The 15,701-nt window shown below is 37.9% G+C and overlaps 1 protein-coding gene across 1 annotated transcript in view; it reads left to right on the top strand.

Moving 5' to 3' along the window:
• The window catches only part of LOC126095706 (neurobeachin-like), a 794,263-nt gene that overhangs the window by 664,032 nt on the left and 114,530 nt on the right, over window positions 1–15,701 (top strand). The window contains exon 29 of the mRNA XM_049910457.1: window positions 13,441–13,563. Within this exon, the coding sequence (XP_049766414.1) occupies window positions 13,441–13,563 (123 nt within the window). The remainder of the gene's footprint in view (window positions 1–13,440; window positions 13,564–15,701) is intronic.

Below are 15,701 nucleotides of genomic sequence, written 5' to 3'. Positions count from 1 at the left end.
GAGAAATCATGAAAAACCTAAATCAGGATGACCGGATGCGGGTCTGAATCATCGTCCTCCCGAATGCAAGTCCAGTGCGCTAAGCTATGCGCCACCTCGCTCGGTCACACTGATGACTGTAACTAATGGTTTGGGAAGGTTCTGAAGTGGGTAGGTGTAACAGTTTGATAACACTGATTCACTGTCAGTGTTATTATATTGTGAAGTTAGATGATAAATACACAGTGACTGGAAGGCGTGAGGAAGACAGCAAGTGAAGACAAGCATATTCCCGGCATAGAGCGGCTAATAGAGGATTCACTACTTTGATAAATGTTACCAAGTTATTGTGCCTTTGTTGCACTCTGTTCTTTCTGTAAGCTGTTTGGTGTCAAACTGTAACAGCATAACTTGACTGGCCTGTCTATCTCCACCTCTCAAGCGAGCGCTCCTCTGAATCTTTCCATCTTCTTTTGACCATCTGTCACTGAGTGTCTTCCATTGAATCCTCTTTGAATTCCAACGTCTGAATAACCCTAAAAAATGCACTCTTTCTGGCTTGGCAGCTGTCTTTGTGTGCCTAAAATTTCCAGCCATCACAAGATTTACCAGCAACACTGGCCAATGCTGAAATTATACAGGGTTATTACAAATGATTGAAGCGATTTCACAGCTCTACAATAACTTTATTATTTGAGATATTTTCACAATGCTTTGCACACACGTACAAAAACTCAAAAAGTTTTTTTAGGCATTCACAAATGTTCGATATGTGTCCCTTTAGTGATTCGGCAGACATCAAGCCAACAATCAAGTTCCTCCCACACTCAGCGCAGCATGTCCCCATCAATGAGTTCGAAAGCATCGTTGATGCGAGCTCGCAGTTCTGGCACGTTTCTTGGTACAGGAGGTTTAAACACTGAATCTTTCACATAACCCCACAGAAAGAAATCGCATGGGGGTAAGTTGGGAGAGCGTGGAGGCCATGACACGAATTGCTGATCATGATCTCCACCACGACTGATCCATTGGTTTTCCAATCTCCTGTTTAAGAAATGCTGAACATCATGATGGAAGTGCGGTGGAGCACCATCCTGTTGAAAGATGAAGTCGGCGCTGTCGGTCTCCAGTTGTGGCATGAGCCAATTTATTCGTCGACTTCCGCGGGCTAAGCGTGAAACTTGCCCGCACGCGTTCAACCGTTTCTTCGCTCACTGCAGGCCGACCCGTTGATTTCCCCTTACAGAGGCATCCAGAAGCTTTAAACTGCGCATACCATCGCCGAATGGAGTTAGCAGTTGGTGGATCTTTGTTGAACTTCGTCCTGAAGTGTCGTTGCACTGTTATGACTGACTGATGCGAGTGCATTTCAAGCACGACATACGCTTTCTCGGCTCCTGTCGCCATTTTGTCTCACTGCGCTCTCGAGCGCTCTGGCGGCAGAAACCTGAAGTGCGGCTTCAGCCGAACAAAACTTTATGAGTTTTTCTACGTATCTGTAGTGTGTCGTGACCATATGTCAATGAATGGAGCTATAGTGAATTTATGAAATCGCTTCAATCATTTGTAATAGCCCTGTATAATACGCTTCATCCTCCCTCCAGCAACTCTGTAAAAGTTCTAAAAGTTCTCCGAATCAATTTCTTTGCCACCCATCTCAGTATAAGAAGTATGGCTTGCAACCTATGTCATGGGTCACCTACCAGTCCTGGACTGTGCTTTTCCAGCCAGTGCATTTTCACCACCGTGGAAAACAGAAGGAACAAAAATGTCCTGCTCTCTTGACGGGCCATCAGCCATGCAATAAAGTCACAGTCAGTATGTTTTCGGTATGTGTTCTAAAGATGTTATCTGTATCCAGAGCCTTGGATTTGGACACCCAGAGAAACCGAGAGCATTCACTGATGAAATCTCCCACACCACCAGTCCTATTTCTCTTATTAACCTGAGGGTGTATTGTGTGGCTGACAAGTCAGACTGGGGGAACAGTGCGGGTTGTGTTTTGGCATTACAGCATTGACCTGGTGCATTGTCCTTGGACCTGACAGTCAGTGACCCAGTGCCAGCCGGGTGATTACTGAGCCTTCTGCATAAAGCCATGTTCTCCTGCTCTTCCTTGGCTGTGGGTTCGCTCTCCAGCTTGTAAGGACACCACCGCCTACACTATGCGATCAAAAGTATCCAGACACCCCCAAAAACATAGGTTTTTCATGTTAGGTGCATTGTGTTGCCACCTACTGCCAGGTACTCCGTATCAGCGACCTCAGTAGTCGTTAGACATCGTGAGAGAGCAGAATGGGGCGCTCTACGGAACTCATGGACTTTGAACATGGTCAGCTGACTGGGTGTCACTTATGTCATACATCTGAATGTGGGATTTCCACATTCCTAAACATACCTAGGTCCACTGTTTCCGATGTGTTAGTGAACTGGAAACATGAAGGGACATGTGCAGCAAAAAAGCATACAGGCCGATATCGTCTGTTGACTGACAGAGACTGTCGATAGTTACTGAGGGTTGTAATGTGTAACAGGCAGACATCTATCCAGACCATTGCAAACTGCATCAGGATCCACTGCAAGTACTATGACAGTTAGGTGGGAGGTGGGAAAACTTGGATATCATGGTCGAGCGGCTGCTTGTAAGCTACACATCATGCCGGTAAATAGCAAACGATACCTCACTTGGTGTAAGGAGCATAAACATTGGATGACTGAATAGTGGAAAAATGTTGTATGGTGATCCGATGGCAGGGTGTGCGTGTGGCAAATGCCCTGTGAACGTCATCTGCCAACGTGTGTAGTGCCAACAGTAAAATTTGTAGGCAGTGGTGTTATGGTGTGATTGTGTTTTTCATGAGAGGGCTTGTACCCGTTGTTGTTTTGTGTGGCACTATCACACTGCAGACCTACACTGATGTTTAAAACACCTTCTCGCTTCCCGCTGTTGAAGAGCAATTCGGGGATGGTGATTGCATCTTTCAACACGATCGAGCACCTGTTCATAATGCAGGGCCCCTGGCAGAATGGTTACGCGACTATAACATCCCTATGATGGACTGGCCTGCACAGAGTCCTGACCTGAATCCTATAGAACACCTTTGGGGTGGTTTGGAACGCCGACTTCGTGCCAGGACTCACTGACTGACATCGACACCTCTCCTCAGTGCAGCACTCCATGAGGAATGGGCTGCTATTCCCTAAGAAACCTTCCAGTACCTGAATGAACATATGCCTGCAACAGTGGAAGCTGTCATCAAGGCTAAGGATGGGCCAACACCATATTGAATTCCAGCATTACCAATGGAGGGCGCCACGAACTTGTAAGTCATTTTCAGCCGGGTGTCCGGGTACTTTTGATCACATAGTGTATGTCCTAAGGGATTTAATTGTTATTGACATAGTAATTTGCTCCATAACTGCTTACATGGATGACATGGATAACCGGAATGATTAGCCACCTCTCATATTAATGATTTATTGTGAGTTACTGGAGTTGGATATATTGCTCAGATTTGTACATGACAGTGCACTGTACTATCCAGTAAAATACACTAAGTTACAATGAACAGTGGCCAGATGTAGGAGTTTCCATTTGGAATGGAAGATAACTATGTGTCAGATGTGTTTTATGTTGTAAATGAGGGAAATAAATTGAAGAGAAGTAGGTTGTGAGATATGGAAGAAAGGAATGAGAATACAGAAAAAAGGAAGTGATGTACACAGAAAATTTGCCAGAGAGTGTCTGGGGTGAAAATCATCAAAATGGAAGGAGTTAATGGAGGGGGACGGGGGCATGGGGAGCAAGGTGGAGGCACATTGAGTTTTAGGGATCATGCTTAACTGCGAAACCTAACATTCACTGAGGCTGTCAATAAAATTAATGCCCAAGCTCCCAATGTTGTGTTCAGTCCACCCCCATAGTTTTTTATTGTCGTAAGTTTTTGTATCAGTGACACGCGTGTTATCTGATAACCATTTTAAGGCTTACTGCAGATCTGTATTTCATTTACGAAGTATATTAAGTTGTGAAGTGCTTAAACAGCCTGTTATGTAATATTGGGAAAACCTCACTTATAAGCACTCGCATATGAAATGCAGGACTTTGGCAACTTAATGGCTGATATCTTTTTGAAGGTTCTTAAAATTGTTGCACAAAATATGCCTTCAACTTATTCACATATACATAAAATGGTCTATTGTAATTCTCCAAATTTTAAATAACAAAATTATTTTAATAGTTGTTCCATCTATAACTGTCATAGAATGTGGTTTCTGAGTTTTAAAGTGTGAGAATCAATGTATTGTAAGAAACTCCTCTTCACAAAGTATTTTAATTGTTATTCCTCAGTTTTAATTACTATTCTCACATTATTGTTAAACTTGTAGTAATATGGTAGATGAACAGTAACTGAATAATACAAATGAAACACTTGATTGAAGAGTTGTTCTGTAGTTCAGTACATGCTGAAGAATGTTTGATGACTGGAATGATAGAAGAAAAAATATTTTTTAATTTCCTGCAATGATAAATAAAGGTGCAGAAGACTGTGTGTGATTAATTTTAATGTTCTGACACTTGACAGAACATCAAGATGTAGCAGATATAATTATTGTTAATAAAGAAAATAATTTATTTGCTTTATGAACAATAATTGTATCTAATATATAATAATTATAAAATACATTGATCTTTGCGATAAACTTAGGGACCAAAGGTCCCATCATATGTAAATTGAAATAATACATACATTTTTATGGTTGTGTAATTTACACACAGACTTGGTGAACCAGAATGCATTGCTTAATTTTATTGGCTGAAGATTGTACATTTGCTGCCAAAATGCATATCACCATTGCATAAATGAATATTTTTTATTAGTGCCACAGAGCAAGTGTAATTGTGAATTAATGAAAGAAATGTCTAGTTAATTCCATTAAAAGACTAAATTGCCCTCAGAGGATGACACTTTACTGTAGCTATCACTCAGTGTTGTTAACGAGTAAACTTAATGTTACTGTGTATTTAAATGGTATGATGGGATTTCATTGGGATTTTATATTTTTTTAATTCTGAAATTTATTCGTTGTAGGTGAAAGTGATATACCTACCTGATCTGTGCTATTTAAAAATACTAATAGCATGCACATTTAAAAATTTAAGTTTAGAACTTATTTTAATGCTACTGACTTCCATTTTTGCTAAATTTCTCCAAAAGTGAAATAACTGTTTTCATTTTCACTTCATGTATATATTCATTTTCTCTCTTTAAAGAGAAGTAGTTTAAGTATTTCGTGTTTTATACATTAAAGATGTGTGAATTCCTCAGTTTGTTATGTGCCAGACAATAAATAAGTTAAATCCGGGAAAGCTTGAAAACTCACAAATGAGTTAACTGTCTGTTAGAATATTTAAATACATTCCTAATTTTCTTGTAGATATGCAACTCAGTTTTTGAGGAGACAATACTAATCCTTATAAAATTTTTCTGTTTCTGTCCCTATGAAGGAATGTAACAAAGTCATACTGTTATTTATAAGACCAATTTCTTTTTTTAAGTAAGCAGTCATGACACTAAATTAAACGACTAATCTTTGAGAAGAACCAAACAAATGAAGTAATTACATTTTCATATTTTCGTATGTTTGTGGTCATTTTCCAACAGTTGAGTTTGGTGCATAGAAATTGTTGGCAACAAGTTGTTTATTCCTGTTTTATTGTTATTCTGTGTTCATTGTGACTCAAAGTTCAGTAACTTGTTAAGAAGTTTTTATAGGGATATTGTCTTTGTTGACAGTCAAAGTTAATTATGCATTTTAGGTTTTTGATGTTACAGAAAAGAAAAATATGGCTGATAGCAGCCAGAATTTGATTTTTCACCCAAACTTGAGAGCAGTGTACAGAACAACTGTTTGTTGGTTTTTATTCGCAGTTCCAAAAGTAAATTCTTTTTTCTTTGTTAAGAGGAAAGAGATTTTTGATGAGGCAAGATAATGAGAGGTAGCATGGGAAAGACAAACTACGAATGCACAACACATGATAAACCACAAAGGGAGCATTTGCCCATTGAAAGTTTCAGAGACTAGGACCACTGGGAAGCATTTGGTTACTTACGTCATGCCTGTTTGTTCTTGGCAGAGACTGACATTCACTGGTAGCTCAGGGACAGCGTTAAGGGTGTCTTTGCCGTCTGTACTTCTCATCTCACTTTTGTATGACAGTGCAAATTTTTGAATCTAATATGTAAGTAATGGAATGAGAAAAGGCAACAGTTACTATTTGGTAGAAGCTAGGATGCAGTTTAAATACATTGCAGCTTTCACTAGTGCCTGAGCGTCCGTTGGGGCCACAACTAAGTTTCTGAGCAGAGCATTTGAGAAATGAAATTCTTTTATAATATTTTTATTGTTAAGAATATGTAATGGACCTAGAACAGTGTAATGAAGTAGGGCCAGACTGTGGGTTCTTTGATTGCTGTGGCAGAAGACTTACCAGATTAGAACACATGAAATATTAATTCACTTCTTCACATAAATGTATAAAAGATTTACTTAAAATGGCACATTTCTTTTTCACAGGAGTACTACATAATTTACAACTGTCATTGATGAGGAAAGCATTACCTGATGCGCTGAGTAACAAACTGTTCTCTTGAAGTACAATGTTCAACATTTACAGCAGTACAAGTTCACCTGAAACATCAAAGACTTACTTGTCCTACTTTGTGATACTGACTGCTGTAGCTGAGGTCTTGAACTGGTGTGAGCTCTCACATGCTCGACACTATACTGACCTCAGTGTGAGGGCTCTGCAGTACTGGTAGAGGGCGTGGTCTTCAAGAGCGCCTCCCATATGTTGTTGTGGATTGCAGCGAGCCCTCGTTAAAGTCTGTTGTATCAATTTGTGCTACTGACCATGGTGTGGCACCATGATCTGTGGATGATACTCATATATACTATACTGCATGTTCATGTACAATGTGGTCATTTTTTATGATTAGTGCTCAATTGTTGTTTGATGATCCACACTCCTAAATCCGTTTAATAACTTCTTTCATTTGTTGTCAGTTATTACTAATTGCCTTTTGTATTTTTTGCTCTTTTTGAGCTTTTTTTACCTTACGAGATATAGGACTTTCCTTGCTTTAAACAGCATTTCTTTTCTCCCTTTGGTTCCAAAAGTTTCGGTATTTGTTATATACTGACTTGACAGAAGTCATGAGATACCTCCTAATATCATGTTGGACCTTCTTTTGCTCTATGTAGTGGAGCAGCTAAATGAGTCATGGTCTCAACAAGTTGTTGGAAGTCTCCTGCAGAAATATTGAATCATGCTGCCTTTATGGCCATCCATAATAGTGAAAGTGTTGCTGGTGCAAGATTTTGTGCACAAGCTGACCTCTCAATTATGTCTAGAAAATGTTCATTGGGATTGATGGTTGGCATTCCAGGCGGCCAAATCATTTGCTCGAATTGTTCAGAATTTTCTTCAAGCCAGTCGCGAACAATTATGGCCTGGTGAAATGTGGTTTTGCTTTGTCATCCATAAAAATTCCATTGTTGTTTGGGAACATGAAGTCCATGAATGGCTGCAGATGATCTCAAAGTAGCCAAACGTAACCATTTCCTTTCAATGATCAGTTCAGTTGGACCAGAGGAGCCAGTCCATTCCATGTAAACACAGTCCACACCACTATGGAGCCACCACCAACTTGCACATTGCCTTCTCAACGACTCGACAACTTGAGTCCGTGGCTCCTCAGGGACTGCACCACACATGAACCCTAATATCAGCTCTTGCCAACTGAAATTGGAACTTCTCTGACCAGTCCATGGTTTTCCAGTCATCTAGAGACCAACAAATATGGTCATGAACGCAGGAGAGGCACTGCAGACAATGTTATGCTATTAGCAAAGTCACTTGCTTTATTTGTCTGTTGCCATAGCCCATTAAAGCCAAATTTTGCCTCACTATTGTAACAGATACATTCGTCATATACCCCACATTGATTTCTGCAGTATTTCACACAGCATTGCTTGTCTCTGCAAATGTCTTTCTCTTGGTCCTTAAGTGAAGGCTGTCAGCCGCTGCGTTGCCCTTGGTGAGAGCCAATGCCTGAAATTTGGCATTTTTTGACACATTCTTGACACAGTGAATCTTGGAATATTCAGTTCCATAATGATTTCAAAAATGGAATGTCCCATGCATATAGCTCCAACTACCATCCCACATTCAAAATCTCCTGTTGTGTGGCCATAACGATGTCAGAAATGTTTTCACATGAATCACCTGAGTGCAGGTGGCAGCTCCATCAATGCACTGCCCTTTCATACATTTTGTACATGATACTACCACCGTCTGTATATGTGCACATTGCTCTCGCATGACTTTTGTCACCTCAATGTAAACTAGTCAAGTATATTTACAGACTATCATTTTGCATTCTGTATTTACTGTTGCCTATAATGAGCCAATGCTTCACTTAGTAGCATAGAATTGAAATGAACACATATAATCATCATTAAAATAATATTTAGGATAGCATTGATGTCTCTCAGAAAGAGAGGAACAATGAAAGACAAGAAACAAGGAATGGGATTTTGGTCTTTCTTGTACTTAGTGCTTTTGATTGATGTATAAATGGACAGTTTAAGTTTAGAAATTTCAGTTTCAGTAGTCATTACTGCTGACCAGAGTGGAACCTAATTATTCTTATGTTTTGTTGACTGTTCAGTCATATGTTCTTGACGGACTAGGAAAGTGAACCAAAACACTGAAGAGAAGGAGAAAATTGTGTGCAATATAAAATATTTTGATTCTCAGTTGTAATGCCAGTAATATCATTCAGTTACACAGACAAATTGGAATTGGACAGAATACCCTCAGATTTCAAGAAGAGTGTAATTACGGTTTTTGTGTATTTACTTATTTATCATCCTTTGATCACTTTTGGTAGTGATATTGGATATGTCAGGATATACATGGATCTGTAACAAAGTATTTGGTATTTGCAGAAAAAATGTTGATTTACACAATTTTTTGGGCATTTGTAAAAGAGATTAAGAGTTTACACCATGTAAATAAAATTACTCACATAGCTACACAAAGTATTATCATGCACATTCAAGAAAATTATATACAATTTTGCATGCATATGTTGCCATTATGCTGTCTTAACATTATTTACATGGAATTTTCAGAATAATCTTTTATTTAAGAATTTTGTATACTTTCATCTAGGAACTCCTGTACATTGTAGCAACAGGCTGGTACCAGATGACATCTTACTTTTTGTGTGAAAGCAGACAGTGTTTAAGTTTTTTATATGGCTTGGAAGTTTTTTCATAAAATATACGTGCAGATATTGTAGGTTCTTTGTCACTTAAGCCTATTTTGTACTTTATGTGTACCTTAAGAAAGTAGGTGCTGACAGGTGTGAATATTATCAAACCATTAGTTCAATAAGTCATGGTTGCAAAATACCAACACATATTGTTGACATTAGAATAGAAAAACTGGTAAAAGCCTAGTTTGGGGAAGGCAAACCCATGTGTACAGCATTAGCAGATTTAGAGAAGGTTTTTGATAATGTTGATTTGAATACATTATCTGGATATTTTGAAGGTAGCAGTTATGAAATACAGGAAACTAAAGGTCATTTACAACTAATTTATAAACCAGGCTACAGTTAAGACTGCCTAAGGACATGAAAGGGAAACTGTAGCTGATAAAGCAATGAGACAGGGTTGTAGCCCATCCCCATTGTTATGTAGTCTGTACACTGAGCAAGCTGTGAAGGAAAGCAAGTAGAAATTTAGAAAGGGAATTAAGGTTCAGGGAGGATAAGCAAAAGCTTTTCATTTTGTTAATGAAATTGTAATTCTGTGAGAGATGACAAAGGAATTGGAAGAGCATTTGAATAGAATCGATAGTTCCTTGAAAAGCACATATAAGATGAACATCAACAAACGTAAAACAAGGATAATGGAATGTAGCCTAATGAGATCGGGTGTTGCTGACAGAATTAGGTGAGGAAATGAAACAGTAAAATTAGCTGATCAGTTTCGTTATTTGGACAGTAAAGTAACTGAGGTTGGCTGAGGTAGAGAGGACATAAAATGCTGATTACCTATAGCAATAAAAGAATTTTTGAAAAAGAAGAATTTGTTAACATCGAATATAAATGTAAGTCTTAGAAAGCTTTTTCTGAACATATTTGTCTGGAGTTTAGCCTTGAACAGAAGTGAAACATGGGGAATTATCATTTCAGACAAGGAGATAATAGAAGCCTTTTAGATTTGGCACTACAGAAGAATAATGAGGGTTAGATGTGGAGATCAAGTAACGATTGAATTCGCATTGAATTGAACATCATAAGCCATCATGGAATTGCCAGTTCGGTGATGGAGGGAAAAGAGAGAGAGAGAGAGAGAGAGAGAGAGAGAGAGAGAGCGTGAATGTGTGTGTGTGTGTGTGTGTGTGTGTGTGTCAGGCAGGGAGGGGGATAGTAAAAATTTGTAGAGGAAGACCAAGGGGTGAATATAGTAAGCAGGGTGTGTTAGTTGTGTTAGTTGCAGTAGGTATTCAGGGGAGGTGAGGCTTACATGGGATACACTAGTGTAAAGAGCTGTATCAAACCACTATTTGGGCTGTGAAGACCACAACAACAAAAATAGCGGCAGCAGCCACATCAGAAATGACAACAACACCAAATGCTATTGTTTTCAGAACCATTAATTTCTGTGTCAGACAGGAAAAGGGAGGGATTGAGGAGATTTGAAAGGAGAGGTCTTTCTGACCTCAGGACGAGAGGGACCCACCTTTTATAAGGATGAGGGGAAGGGGAAATATTGGGGAGAATGGGAGGTCAAGGATTATATTTTGGTAAGCACTGTGCTATCTTTGATCGAGAGTTGGAGTCGCTGCCTCTAGATGGTGGGGTCTTGGGTTCGATTCCCAGCTGGATCAGAGATTTTCTGTGCTAAGGGACCGGGTGTTTGTGTTGTCCTCATCATTTTGCCTCATCTTCATTGACATACAAGTTACGGAAGTGACATCAAATAGAAAGACTTGCAGCAGGCAGCAGAACAACCCCACAGGGCATCTAATACATAACACTGCCATATGATCATTTCATTTGATAATAAGAAAATCAGAAAGTAATACAGGAAGAGAAATGAGAAGTAAAATGAGTGGTATGATTAGAAACTGAAAAAGTGAAATGAGAGTGAGACATAGAGGAGGTGAGATTGGCAGGAGGGTGGAATGTAGATAAAAAAGAAATAAATAAAATAAATGAGTTAGCAAACAGACAAATAAAATATAATAATAATAATAATAATAATAATAATAATAATAATAATAATATGAGAGGACTTGAAACTCGGACTATGACTATTCTGTCGTAGTCCATTGAGAGTGGTCACAGTGGTTCTTGGCACACTGGGAGCAGTGCCAAAAGATCTCAGTGGTCACTTAAAAACTATTGTCATTGATAAAACATCCATCAGCCAACAACAAAAAGATGCTTTACTGGAAGCTGCATGAATTATCCACTGATATATCACTCAGCCCTACAAGTATGGGAAGTGCCTTATTAGTGGTAAAATATGAAATATAGCCTAGTGAACTCATTTTTTATGTTTACTCTTATTATTATTATTATTATTATGAGAGCATCAAGGTGATACAGGAAGTGAAAAATGAAATGAAAAACAGAATGAGTGTAAGATTTTGCTAGTAAGATTAGGAAGTTTAAGCAAAAATATTGGAATAAACTTTCTCTCTCATTTTCTGAAGATTTTGTGATACTTTCTGAAAATGTGACATCTGCCATAACACAAATTATTCTTTTAGAAGAAATAGCCAGCAGGTCTGGCGTAAGAATTATGGCCAAATTGGGAAGGTAAAAAATCTAAGGATCTTGGCATCATAATTCAAGAAAATGGTTGAGAAGAAGTTTTTATAGAGGAAAGGGCATGTAAAATGGGAATAGCATACAGTATAATGAAATACTTTTAGTATACAAAATGCCTGTTTAAAAATACAGAAATAAAGCTTTAAAGTACAGTAGTGAAATCGGAATATCTACATGCAAAGAATGTCTAGTGTTAAAACATAATTTGGTTAAATTAGAAAAACTAGAAAGGCAATTGTTATGAAAATATTAGGCCCACAAAAACTATGTAAGGTTTCAAATTACTAAGTAACAATGAAATTTATTAAAACACAGAAAACATATCTAAAGTAATGAGAAAAAGAAGATGTATTTTTTGGACATTTATATTGAATGTAAGACAGTAGATTAACCTCAGAGATGTTCAAGTATTTTTGGTATAATAAGTCATCAAGAAAGTTGGATTCATGAAGGGAAAAAAAAGAGAGAGAGAGATTGAGGGAAAAAAATTAAGCTGAAGAAACAACTGACAGAGAAATGTTTAGGAAAAAGTGTTGTATATGGAAGGATTGCAAGATAGGAGGGTGAAGAAAACTGGTCAGAAGTAGGCAGAAGACAGAAAGAAAAAACATGGTGAACAGATGAAAGAGTATTGGAAGAAAAGAAAAGGAGAACAAATAAGCAGTTACACTTAGCACCTGAAGAAGATTGCTAGGTCAAGCATAAAATCGACTTTAACAACTCAGCTGGACACTTGAAGATCCACTGTCTATGAATGACTTTTGGGAAACCTCAGAAATCAAAACATGAACATATTGGAGACTTAATTTAATGAAGTGTTTTTGAAAAAAATAACATTGTGGAATAGCACATGCAGAGTTACCATAATAATAATGCTTTATGAATGTGATGCTCCTTGAACAGCTGTTCCAGATATATTTATAGCAATAAGCATGACATTTTATTGTGTACAGTTTCTGTCCTACCAAAGACACCCACACCTGGGGGCAAGAGAGGACTATGGCCCCACTCTAGGTCTTAGGGAAAGGAAAAATATATTGTAGTCAGGTGTTTCTTGAAAGATAAAATGATTTAAAAGTCAGTATTGGACAAGTTTTTGACAGAGTCAGAATTGCAACTTTTACAGCTACGTATAAGTTCCAAACTATTAAAAATATCCCATGCCCCCAGGTCCAGCCCCCCTACCCCCCTTCCCCCCTACAAACTGTTGTATGGGTGCTCTTGTAGCCTACTGCTTATGATATTAGTGCTTATGATATTAGTGCTTAGTACTACAGTAGTCCCATGTATGCCTTGTGGTCAATTTGTTATTGTAACTGTGTCTGTGAATGTAGTGTTATTCTGACTGTCTCATAGAAGTTAAATACAATTGAAATCATGGACACCATTTTAATAGCGACTTGATATCTGGAAGCAAACCGTATTACCTCAATTTTCTTTTTATTGAGATTCAGTCTGGCTTTCATACCTGAGGTATCCACACATCTGGTTTTTCATGTGCTAGGATGGTACTATGGCTCTCCTCTTGTTACTAATACTGTAGGGTAACACCCGCTCGAGAACATCATCACACGCTTCCTCCCTTAACCATCCTTATGATGTAGAGCCAGCAGATGGTATTCAGAGGTACACCAGAGCTCCTACAACCAACATGCTTGCTAACAAGGTAACTTCTACTCAATGCTTATTTTATTAGTGCTTTTGTGTTCCTTTAATATTAGTTTACTAATATTAATTTTGTTTAAGGGTATTACTTTCTATTAATGACATATAATACTTACATAAAGAACAAGTGCTTTATAATTAGAATTAACTATTTTTAGAATGAAATACATTGGTATTTTTTCATAGCCAAGCATAATGTATATGTAACCCAGGTCAGCTTCACTGTGTGTAGTGTTATCCCAGGAATGAAGTAAGTTTTGTCACGAAGACTCTAACACCACATGCAAAATTAATTAATGTTGGGCTTTTAGATAATTTCTTAAGTTTTCTTGACATTGCATGAGAAATACGAAAAAATTTAGTGATAATGTTAAGCTAAAACATTGCTTTTCACTTAGCTGGCAGTTGTTACATACTCACTGAATCATTACTGAAGAATTCAAGCATTATTATCCAAGTTTGTGTGAATGCATACCTTTTAATCTGTTAGACAACAACATAGCATTTCCTCAATTATTATAATGTTCCATTGAACATAGTTATACTAAACAATCAACCAATGGAAAATCCAGGATGGAAAGTAACAATATTATGAAAAGGAAAGTTGCTACTCACCATATAGTGGAGATGTTGAGTTGCAGATAGGCACAACAAAAAGTCTGTCACAAATAAAGCTTTCGGCCAGTAAGGCCTTTATCAACAATAGACAAAAAAACACACACACACACACACACACACACACACACACACACACACACACACACACACACTCTTTTTATTGGGTTGGCATGAGAGCAGGCATAGAACGAATTCACACTCACACTGACAGAGTTCTGACAAGTTAGTGAAGTCTGTATGAAAGTATAACAGAGATATTCAGGGACATAAATGGGAATCAACATTGTAAATTTAGAGAACATGTATTTTGAGCAGATCATGCATCAGTTCTGTTGCCTCCATCATATTTCACTTAATAATGCGTATAAGGAATAATGAGTATAAGGTGAGAAAGACTAGGATGTATACTGAGGCATATAAATATTGTTTTTTCAAACAATGGAGTGTCAGGTTTGAATATCAACAAACAGTGTTATGAAAAGGATAGATTATAATGCTATTGGATAGATAAAAAATGGCCTTACTGAGCTGCAGCAGAGGAAAACACGTGCAAAGGTTAAGAATGTAATGCCAGTGGCTCCTTCTGGCAGATGGGTTGAGGGGGAATGAAGAGGAATGAAGGTACAGGACTGGTGGGATTTAGGAAATGGGGAGAATCACAGAAATGTTGCCCAGAACCCAGGATCAGGGGACACTTACCAGGTGGTAACTCTCTCCATTTCATAAGCCTCACCAGTCCTTTTACCTCATCCCTCTTCCTTCCCCTTCAACCCTTCTGCCAGAAGAAGGAGCCTGTGGCTCCAAGAGCTTGAACATTTCCTTAACTCTTATATTTGTTTTCTCCAGCCACTGCTTGGTGAGTAGATTTTTTAACCATCCCGTTATATTATACTCTGTAGAATATGTTATGAATAAGTGACAATAACAGTGCTGTTGTAGTAATAAACTTCCCAAGGGTTGTTATGTTCAACACTGATTTTCCTTGACTGCCTAGGAAATACATATTTCTGCAGAAGGTTATTAAGTACTCCTGCAGTATTATAGCTTAAAGATTGTGTAAAATAAGGAGACAATTCTGTGTGCAACAAGAGAGATTCACATAAAAGATTTTTTTTTTTTTGAAAAGTTTTTACTCTGTAGAGCGAAACAAGGTGTCAAGCAGATACTTCTTTAAATTATTTTTAAACTATGAGATATTACTTCTTGTACCTCTGATATAAGTAGACAGTGCATTGAATATTTTAATACTGGTGTACTTTCTCCCCTTTTGTGTGAGTACCAAACACTCCTTGTCAGAGTGGAGATTGTCTGTCCTTCTAATGTTATGAGCACAATCTTGGTAATTCTGTTTATACTAGTAGGGAGTAAAGGAGACTGAACATAGTCTCTTATGGTTTTAGTTCTATGATCTGTAAAATTTATGTATGAAACATAAAGAATTATGATAAATAATTAATGTAGTTTGCAGCTTTTAGAACCAGACTACCTTTCTTTTCAGAAGGGACACATGCCATTGACAAA

Source organism: Schistocerca cancellata, chromosome 8 (genome assembly GCF_023864275.1).
Source record: "Schistocerca cancellata isolate TAMUIC-IGC-003103 chromosome 8, iqSchCanc2.1, whole genome shotgun sequence".
In the NCBI taxonomy this organism is placed as follows: Eukaryota; Metazoa; Arthropoda; class Insecta; order Orthoptera; family Acrididae; genus Schistocerca; species Schistocerca cancellata.
Note: the sequence above shows the minus strand (reverse complement) of the source record. Positions and strands in the feature narration are given on the sequence as shown.